Source organism: Pteropus vampyrus, unplaced genomic scaffold (assembly GCF_000151845.1).
Source record: "Pteropus vampyrus isolate Shadow unplaced genomic scaffold, Pvam_2.0 Scaffold149, whole genome shotgun sequence".
NCBI classification, from domain to species: domain Eukaryota; kingdom Metazoa; phylum Chordata; class Mammalia; order Chiroptera; family Pteropodidae; genus Pteropus; species Pteropus vampyrus.
Genome location: NW_011888930.1, coordinates 3681622 through 3693025, shown reverse-complemented (window position 1 = coordinate 3693025; position 11404 = coordinate 3681622). Strand labels below are relative to the sequence as shown.

The 11404-nt window shown below is 34.8% G+C and overlaps 1 protein-coding gene across 1 annotated transcript in view; it reads left to right on the top strand.

The window, feature by feature from the left end:
• NUDCD1 (NudC domain containing 1) overlaps positions 1–11404 on the top strand; it is a 63305-nt gene that overhangs the window by 11984 nt on the left and 39917 nt on the right. Inside the window, exon 2 of the mRNA XM_011369468.2 lies at positions 28–182. Within this exon, the coding sequence (XP_011367770.1) occupies positions 28–182 (155 nt within the window). The remainder of the gene's footprint in view (positions 1–27; positions 183–11404) is intronic.

Sequence of the window (11404 nt, the reverse complement as noted above, 5' to 3'; positions counted from 1 at the left end):
TTTAGGTTTATTTTTCTTATATTTCAGCTGTGGCAGAAGTAAAACTTCGAGATGATCAATATACACTGGAACACATGCATGCTTTTGGAATGTATAATTACCTACACTGTGATTCATGGTATCAAGACAGTGTCTACTACATTGATAACCTTGGAAGAATAATGAATTTAAAAGTGATGCTGGTAAGGAAAAAATATATAATCTTATGATTTTCCAATAAATTTGATCTGCAGTTTTCACTTTGATTTTGATGTCCAGAGTATTGATATACACATACCTTTCATATATGGAGTCTCGTCAGCAGTCTATGTAAACCTCCTTTTCTGTTTAATTCAATTTTAATTTTTTTCCCTTTCTTCCTGTTACTTACATGTATTTATTTCCCTCCACTCCCACCAGTGACAGCTAGTCTAATGAACTGATATAACTATTCGTGTCTGCTTTCTCTACGTGAGGTGCTATCCCCAACCATGAAAGTGGATTTATCTGATTTTCCTTTTAGTTAATTTTTGCTTTATTTATATTTATGTTAATTTGGTACAAAAATTTAGGATTGTTTTGTCTGCTACGGATTGGTCTTTTAGCATTATGAAACGTTCCTCTTTATTTCCAGGCTCTGGGAATAATTTTTAACTTGAAATCTTCCTATATTAATATAGTCATGCTGGCTTATTGTTATATATTAGTATTTATCTTTTTTTTTAATCTTTTTCTCTCAATTTATCAGTGTTCTTATTTTTAAAGTGTATCTCTTGTAAAGAGCATATATTTGGGTCTTGTTTTTTATCCAGTGTGACAAAATTTGTCGTTTAGCTGGAGGGCCGAGTACATTTTATATTCAGTGTAATTACTGATGTGGTTGGGTTTATGTTACTCTCTTATTAATTCTTTTCAATTTGTTCCATTTGTTCTTGGTTCCTTTGTATCTGTTTTTTGGGGGGGTTGAGGAGATTAACCAAAGCTTTTTTTTTTTTAATTTTTAAAAAATTCCATTAATTTTTACTTTTGGCTTTTTATCTAAACCTGTTTGTATTATTATTTTTAATGATTAATGTCGTGATTATAGTATCCACCCTTAAGTTATCACAGTCTGCCTCTAATTAATATTATTCCACTTAAAAAACGTTTAAACCTTACAATAATATTCCTTTTACTTACCACCTTTTGAGCTATTTTGTCATATATTTTCCTTCTTCATATGTTGAGAACTGCATAATACTTTGTTAATATCTTTGCTTTAAACAGTCATCTATTAATAGCTTCCTAACTACTCTCTGCTTCTTCCAGCCATCCTCACAGAATAATCTAACTTGCTTGTCTACACTTATCATTTGTCACTTAAATTCCTTTATTTCCTTTATGATGAAATTCATACTTTTTAATATGTAATTCTAGAATAGGCAGTGTGTTCCTGTGATTTAAAGAATAAGAAATTTTAAAAGGTATTTAGTGAAGTTTCTCCAGTTTTTTAATCTGTCTTGTGTTCCGTACCTATATTCCCTCTGCAACTTTTTTTTATTAGTTTCTTGTGTGTCCTGCCAGAGGTGGTTTGCATTTGTGCATGTGTCTGTGTGTTTTATTTTTTTGGCAAGTATAAGCACAAAGTGATATATGGTCTTAAAATACAAAGTCTTCATCTTGGCACATGCAGTTTAATGCCCTTCTCTCCAACTCTTTCACCTCTTTGAACTTACTGCATTCTAGTTATCCCAGACTCCTGCAGTTCATAGCCTGTTGCCTCCAGCCCTTTTCCCGTGTGATTTACTCTCACTGGAACATTCTCTCTTAGTTCTGTCAGACTGCTTCCCAATATTCACTTAGTCCCAGCTAATCATTTCATCTGGAAAATTGCCCTGATTTTTCCCTTTGCTCCTTCAAGAATATTCAAACCATTGGCTCTCAGATCTGCATGGACTGTGAATTTCTTCTAAGCCAGGGGTGGGCAAACTTTTTCTGTACAAGACCAGATAATAAATCCTTTAGGGTTTTTGGGCCAGCCAGACAGTCTTATGTCACAACTGCTCAATTTTGTTGTAGTCCTATGAAAACAGCAATAGCCAGTATGTAAATGAATGAGTGTGGCACCAATAAAACACTATTTACAAAAACAGACAGTGGGCCAGATTCAGCTTGTGAGCAATACTTTGGTGACCCTTGGTCTAGCCTGTAGGTCTTTCATATATTTCTTTAATCCTAGCACTCAGGAGAAAGCCTGGCCAGCATGTTTTTTTCTTATTTTTTGGAGTTGGCTTTGCATTCTTGATAGGATCTTCCTCTTTTTATCCAGATACAGGTATGAGTCTTTGGTTTGTTGAGATAAATCATTTTACTGAATGAGAAATATTTTTTTCAACAAACATTGAATGCTACTATGTGCTTAGTAGCCACATACCTAAATAAATTGATAACATGTAACAGTGGACGTAGGCATAAGATGCAGAAGTAGTATGGAGAAGGAAACAGTTTAGTCTGTGCTTGGGTGGGAGAGGGGTGGGGATAGGGTAACAGTTGAAGGCCAGAAGCTTGTTTTATCATTTCATCCATTGATAATCAAAATTTGGTATGCCAATTTCAATTTAAATCACAAAATCGATTGGAGATCTGGAATGAAAGTTTAATGATTTCATTTGAAATACTAGAGATAAGCAGTGTGGACTGGTCAGTATGTTTTTCTTCTCCCATTGGAAAGTATCCATAGGAAATCAAATACAGTTGACCATTGAACAATGTAGGAGTTAGAGGTACTGACCCCTGTGCAGTAGAAAATTTATGTATAACTTTTGACTCCCCAAAAACCTAGTTGTCCCTTGGTATCCATAAAGGATTGGTTCTAGGACACTGTCCCCGCCTCCACCCCGCCCCGTTCCCCGATACCAAAATCCATGGATGCTCAAGTCCTCTATATAGAATTGCACAGATTAATGCATGTAGTCGGCCTGCTGCATCCATGGACTCCCAATCCTGTATCAAAAACAGTACAGGTATTTATTGAAAAATACCATGGATGAGTAGACCCATGTAGTTCAAACCTATGTTCAATAGTCACCTGTGCTATAATTTTATTAAGGTAGCTTATTTGACATGGAATCTGAGCAAAGACTAATATGTCTTTGATTCCTTTTCCTGACTTACTCTCTTGCTTCTATGGACACCTTAGAATAACTCATTATAGATTCTTACTTAGTTTAGTCTCTCTTTGCCTGCCTATGGACTTGTTTAAGACACTATACACACTATGCACTATGTGTTTGGATAGTGTGTACAAAGAACAAAATGCCCTTTATGCACGTGCACTACATTGCCTGTAGACAGTCATACATAGCCACACTCTGCCTATAGTTTGCATTTTATTGTGTGTTTTAAATTTAAGGGCTTTTACATTGTTTAAATTCTATTCTGTTATTTATTTAGTTTTTATAAATCTAAACTTTGGAAATTTTCTAAGAATATTCACTTATAATCCTAACTCAGTCCCATAGTCTGATTTATGCTATTCAATCAACATTCAGAATACTTACTGAATACCTACCGTATGTTAGGCATTACTGTAGGCAATGGGACTGCTGTATTATATAAAATAAAGTCTCTTCCAGTTTATTAATTGACAGTACAATTTGAACCACTTCTTTTTCTCTCTTACCCAATTTGAATTTGACATTAAAATAACAACCTTTTTTGGTATATGTTCATACATGTTCAAAGCAATGTATGCCTTTTCATATATATAGTATATTTTTAAATTAGTTTTATTTCCTAATAAAATTAAAAGGTTTTTAAAAAAATTTTATTGGTAAGCAATAAGGAAACCATAATTTAAAATAGGTGACTTCAGGAAAGTTTCTACAAGTTGCCTTCCTTTTTAGTTCTCAGTTATTCTCCAGTTTTTTACTAGTGTAGAGAATTGGCATTTTTATGATTTTCTTTTTGACCCCAACACATGATATTGCCTTCCACTTATTGAGCTCTTCTTTTATGTCCTTAAGTAAGATTTTTATAGTTTTCCCTTGATCTTATGCTCATTTTATTAAGCTTATCCTTAATATTTTATAGCTTTTTCATTTGTTGTTAATAGAGTTGTTAAAGACTGTTGTATAAACAGCCACCTTATTTCATAATTCTGTAATTTTTTTACCTATTTCTATTTAAGTTTTCAGAGTATACATTTATATCATCGACAAAAGTAAATGGTTCTATCCCCTTTCCAGAGTTTATAAAAATGGAAATAACATTTCCATGTCATTTCATGTTTATCTTATTGGTGTTACTAAATCAGATCTCCAAGACAGTGTCGAATAATAATGAAGATTGCAGATATCCTTGATTAGCTCTTAATTTTAATTGTAATGGGATTTAAATTTACTGAAGAAAATACTGGAACTTTAGGTCAAGATGACAGAGTAGATAAACTCGCCTCCTCCCATAGCCACATCAAAATTACAACCACCACTTTTGAGAACCACCTGAAGACTAGCTGAACTGAACTTCTACAACTAAGGACATAAGAAAAAGCCATGTCAAGACTAGTAGGCGGGGCAGAGACACTAAATAGGCTTGTCCCCCACCCACAGGTGGCAGTTAAGAATCGGGAGGTATATATCTTGGATTCAGAGGTCTCCTTTGAGAAGAGAGGCATCCCAGCCCCTTACTGGGCTCCCAAGCATGGAGCATCGGTGCTAGGAAGAAGAATCTCCACAACATCTGGCTGTGAGAACCAGTGGGTACTCCATCCAGGTGAGACAGAGGGATGCTGTAGACTAAGGTTTCCTCTTAAAAGGCCTGAGCATAGACTCATTCACTCACAAACAATTGCCCAAAGCTCCAATGAAGGAATAGGAGCTCGAAAAGCTCCAGGGACATATCAGGAAGAACTGAATTATCTGGCTTTAGGTCAAGGGCTGGAGGGCAGCTCTCCAGGATGGAAGTGCTAGCAGGTGCCATTGCTCCTTTGTTGAACCCTTCCCACGCCCTGCTTGCAGGCGCAGGCCGGTGCAGGCAGGCACCAAATCTGAGTCTCCATCAACCTGGCTAACATCTTTTGTCTCCCCCTAGTGATTCCCTCAGACTTTGACCCACTCAAATCATGCACTGGCTTGAACTTCTTTCGATGACTGTTCCTCACAAGTGGCCTCCGTCCATGCTGTGGACTTTTCTACAATCTCTCAAAGGACCACAAACCCCAAACAAGCAGCAGCTGGCTTCTGCATGCCCTGTACCTCTTGCTAAGCAGCCCCAAGCCCCACACTGGTGGCAGTCAGCCTCTCCTAGGCACCTTCAAGCCCAGCACAAGCAGTTACCAGCTACATATCACTTTGTAGCTCCTACCAGGTGGCTCCAGGCTAGACACAGGTAGCAGCTGACTTTAGCCTGCATCAGAGCCCCTACCAAGGGTCCCAGAACCAACACCAGAGCCAGCTTCAGACCACACCAGAGCACCACCCAGTTAGATCCACAAATGACACACTCAAAGAATGGACTAGGCAGGCACCAGAGCCCCTCTAAAGTGAATCCTGTTCCATTCAGCCTCTGCACAACAGCTCATATGTTCTAGTCACAGCCAGTCCTCACAGCCAGTTAGCCTGAGGGTCAGTCTCACCTACTGATGTACCAGTAGCAATCAAGGCTCAACTATAACAGGAGGGCACGTACAACGCACATAAGTGGCACCCTGGGAGCACCTGGCTCAGTTGACCAGGGAGACTGTGCCACTGGGCCCCTCAGGACACTTACTACATCAGGTCACCCTACCAAGACTAGGAGATATAGATCTACCTAATGTATAGAAAAATGTCCCAAATGAAAGAACAGGAAGAAACTCCACATAAAGAACTAAATGAAATGGAGGCAAGCAATCTACCAGATGCAGAATTCAAAACACTGATTATAAGGATGCTCAATGAACTTAAGGAAAGAATAGATTAAGTCAGTGAAAACTTATACAAAGAGACAGAAACCATAAAAAAAGAACCAGTCAGATGAAGAATATAATAATTGAAATGAAGAAAACATTAGATGAAGTCAGTATCAGATTAGATGAAGCAGAGGATTGAATCAGCAGTTTAGAAGATAAGGTAGCAGAAAACAGCAAAAAGGAAAAAATTTAAAAATTGAGGATAGTTTAAGGGACCTATGGGATAACAGCAAGCATACCAACATTCACATCACAGAGAGAGAGCAAGGGATAGAAAACCTATCTGAAGAAATAATGACTGTGACTTCTCTAACTTGGTGAAGGAAATAGACACACAAGCCCAGGAAGCACAGAATCCCAAACGATGGACCCAAAGAGGCCCCCACCAAGACATATAATTAAAATGCCAAAGGTTAAAGACAGAATCTTAAAAGAAGCAAGAGAAAAGCAATTAGTTACTTACAAGGGAGCTCTCATAAAACTGTCAGTTGATTCTCAACAGAAACTTTGCAGGCCAGAAGGGATTGGCATGAAATATTCAAAGTGATGAAGAGCGAGGCTCTGCAACCAAGATTACTCTACCTAGCAAAGCTATCATTTAAAATCGAAGGACAGACAACAAGCTTCCCTGACAAAAAAACTAAAGGAATTCATCACCACCACACCTGTATTACAAGAAATGTTAAGGGGACTTCTGGAAGTATGAGGAGGAGGAAGAAGAAATCATAAATATGAATAATCAAATGACTACATACTTATCAATAATTGTTTTAAATGGAAATGGAATAAATGCTTTAATCAAAAGACGAGGTGGCTGAATAGATAAGAAACAACACTCATCCATGTCCTGCTTACAAGAAATCCACTTTAGATTGAAAGACACACACACACTGAAAGTAAAGGATTGGAAAAAGATATTTCTTGCAGAGCGTAACAAAAAAAGCTGGAGTAGCAATACTTACATCAGACAAAATAGACTTTAAATAAAACAAAGGCTGTACCCAGAGACAGAAGAGAATATTTCAAAATGATAAAGGGATCAAGCCAACAAGAAGATATAACCCTTATAAACATTTACACACCCAATGTAGAACACCTGAACATATGAAGCTAATATTGAGGTCAACAGTAATACAGTAATAGGGGACTGGAACACCCCATTGACATCAATTGATGGATCGTCCAGACAGAAAATCAACACAGAAACAGCAGCCTTAAATGACACAAGACCTGAGGAATTTAATTGATAGTTTTAGAACATTTTACTTACATGGGGAATCTAAAACAACAAACAAACAAAACAGAAACAAATACTTAGAGAACAACCTGATGGTTGCCATATGGAATGGGGATTGAGAACTTGGTGAAAAAGGTAAGGAAATTAAAAAGTACAAAATGGCAGTTACAAAATATTCATGGGGATGTAAAATACTGCATAGGGAATATAAATATAGTCAGTAATATTGTAATAACTATGTATGGTGCCAGGTGGATACTAGATTTATTGAGGGGATCACTTTGTAAGTTATATAAATGTCTAACCATTATGCTATAAACTTGAAACTAATACAATATTGAATATCGACTCTAATTAAAAGAAAAGGAAATATTTACTGTTGGTTTTTATTTTTAATATTACTTTTATTAAGAATAGCTGCTGAACTTTATCACATGTCTTTTCAGTTCCCACTTAATGTTAATAATTGTCTGCTATTTATCAATGTAGTTATTTAAATTAATATTAAATTTCATAATTTCTAATTTAATTTCCTAGAATAAATCTTTTTTGGAAAGAGTATATTATTCTTTGGATTCATTGTTGGATTCTATTTGCTACATTTTATTTAGAATATTTGTATTTATTTTCCCAGGTTATAGTTTTTTGTTTTGTTTTTGCTGATATCTATCAGATTTTGATTAAAGCTTTTCTGGCTTCCTTAAACAAATTGGAGAGCTTTCTGAGAACTGGAATGGTTTAAGATTGAAACTATCAGTTCTTTGTATTTTAGTGATCCTCTTTGGACCGACTGTATATCCTGTTGTTCTTTGCAGTGGGAGTTCTCTAATCATCTATCCAATTTATTCTACGTAATTAGTTTATTCAAACTTTCTATGTTAATTTTGTAATTTTTTTTTTTTTTGCTAAGGAAAATCATTCATTTCCTCTTAAATTTTCAAATTTATTGCTGTAAAGTTTAATGTATTATGCTCTTAAGATTGTTGTTTTTTCCCTATTATTCCTCTTTTTTCCTTAACCAAACTTTAGAAGGTATTATTATTTTATTGAACCGTGTTTGAGTTGTTTTAGTTTATTTTCTGCATAATTAATTCAGCTTTTGTCTTTGGTTTTCAAACAGTATTGTGCATCAGAATCATTTGGAGTAATTGATCAAAATGAAAGCTAATTTCAGCTTATCATTCCCTGATTCAGTCTGTCAGGGATGGTCATGGTCTGAGAATTTGCATTTTATCAAGCATCTCGAATGATTTTGCTTGTGGTTCAGTGACAAAGTTTTGAGGAACTCTGCACCTGAGTTTATTCTGAAGAAGAATACCACTCTTATTTCTTATTATTTTTCTGATCAGCAACAAAGGAAGTCAACTTGCTATTTGAACTTCTTTCTGTGTTGGGGGCACATTGGCTTTTTTTTTTTTTTTAATATAGTAGGGTACTATTATTCTAATATGCATTTTATTGTGGGGATTTTTTTGTTGTTGGTTTTTTTTTTTTTTGGTAGTAAAAGGCACACATGCTCAAATAACATACAAGCTTTTTTCCCTGTGGCTGGTGTACAAATGACCACCCTTGTTAAATCTGAGCTAAAAATTATTGTGGTCAAAGGGAAAACAGAAGGGCCCAAGAAAGGAAATCCACGTTTTGCGTGGCCTTTAGATTTTACCAGGAGCCAGCAGGTGGCAGCAGTTCAACACAGGTTTATAGAGGCTTTATACTTCCTAGTCAGTTTAATTTGTAGGTTTATAATCCTTATTTTAGAGAAATGTCAATTGGGTGGAAGTATGCTTAGGAAGCAGAAAATGCCTTAGGGAAGCAAAAAAAATAAGTACTTAAAATTTAGTTCTTTATTATATCATCATTTTATTATGGTATGGCTTATTTTAAAGTAATGTGTTCATTTTTCTTATTATTTCAGGAATGAATTCTGTCATAATTTTTTTCCCATTTACCTGAAAAACTAGTTTTTTTTTTTAACTAAAGAAGAGTGTCATCTTGTGGTGTCTCTTTAAATTGCACTTAAAGATCCGGAGAGAGTTACTGGATTTCATTTGTAAGCATCCATTTGTGGAGCTGTATCTTGGAGAGACAGGTCACAACTACTTGTTAGTCCAGCTCCATTGTATGCCAATATATTCATTTCTAGACCTGAATTTCAGTTTATTTTCTATAGTTGAGTTTATTAATAGGGAGCCATTTATTTACCTGGTTAAAAAAAAGGAGGGGGAGAGAGTAAGTTCTTGGAACTGAGTGCTCAATGCATTTTTGAAAGCTTTATGTTACATACAGACGTTACTCAGTCAAACTGCAATTAATTAAAAACATCTTAAAGCTTTAGCAAAAAAAAGGGAAAAGGAAGATGTTTTTTCTAAATAAAGTTAAAAGTTATTAGTGATGAAAGCCTTTCTTCAGACAAGGATCACTTCCCTTTAAAAGGGCAACATTTTAAATGTCAGTGTCTAATAATACTTGTAAATGGTATTCTTATTTAATTTTGTTTGACCATTTTTTTTAAAACTTGAGTAGCCCTTTCTATAAATGTTAGAAAAATGTTCTGTTGGTTCAAATCTTGTCTCCTTATAAATGAAACTAAGAGATCTGTAAATTCCTATTTAGAGGTTTTTTTCATAAACCTGTCATTTACATATTAATATTTATTTACTGTTTATAGTGTCATTAATATATAATATGTAGACATCATAATTTTTGTAGTATGTTTTATTGAATCATAAATCTAAATAAAAATACTCTATAAGAGCTTGAAGGAAACCGAATATAGTAGTTGTATCCATAGTGGGGTTTGGGAAGAGGAATATTCTAGAAATGCAGTGAGATCTGAAGTATCATTTGTTAAGAAAAACTTGGGAAATGGTTTTTCTCAAGAAATTGTGGCATACAGGAAAGAACATCATCCATTGGACTGCAATCTACCAGGATTTGAATCTTGGCTCTGCCATTTTTTGTCAGTGGAGTCCCAGGCATTTTATTTAATCTTTTCGAAACAGAGCTCTTTATCTTCTTAAAATAAGGTAATAATTTCACCTTCATAGGGTTTGGTAATAATTAAATGAGATGGTAAAACACGAAAGCATTTATTCGATACAGCGCTTTTACACTGTAGTCATTCAGTAAGTGTTCCATTTACCAGTGAAATTTTAATTCTCTTGCAATTCATCTGTGAAATGTTAGAATGATTTTCAGCAGCTTTGAACATAGTTACATTAACATTTTTTGTCTAGAAGAGGAATATGATCGGGGGATCAGGACATTATAGATGCCATTTGCATAAAGTGTTTTCAGAACACTTTGTAAAACTGTCAATGGAGGTTATTCAGAAATAATTTAATATTCTGATTTAAGGTTTATCCAAGAAAATATTTTATTGCAGACAGTCCATTTAAAAATTCAAATGTACCCTTTGAAAATTAAATTTCAAAAAATCTGGAATATTCAGGTTGTTTTACTTTATCATTTAACTTAAGAGAAATGCTATGTGTTTTCTTTTGTATATTAGTTTAATTAATTTGGGCTTTATATTTACATACTAGAATGTCTTAATCATTTTATTGGATATTGTGCTCATTTATCTGATAATTAGACTTCTAGCAATCTGTCGCTTATGACCTTGTATTTAAAAGAAAATGGCTTAAAACAACCTTTTTAATTATGTATGAAATGAAGAATAACGACTTTAAGAAGTTTAGCCCTGCATTCTTCCTAATTTTACTTCACTAGATTAGACGCAGTGCAGGGCATATTGAGATCACTAGAAAGCTTTACTTTGAAACAAATGTTTTGAGGAAGAAGTCTCATTTTATTTTATGTTATTAATATCTTTAAGTTATATCACTCATAAATTGCTCAGTGGGGAAAAAAATAGTCAAGCAGTGTATTTGAAGCAAAATGGGAAAGTTTACCCTCACCCTTTTTCTTCCCGACCACTAACTAGTCTCACTCTAATCTTACTGTCCTTTACAATGGTAAACACTATTAACAGCCCAGCATGTGTCTGCCTATACCTTTCTCTGTGCTGTCCTGTTACAACATTTGTTATTTCAACATGTATGGATTTATACTGTACATACTCTGCATCTTTTTTTTCAGTTATTATCTTGGAGATCTTTCTATGTCAGTGTATAAGTCCACGTCAGTATATTTAACACTTATTTGGAATTATATATACCAGCAAAGGAGAATTCACACCAAGGGGAACCACAGAGCGTCTCCGTAAGAGGATGTTAAAAAGGATTTATAAGATTGGG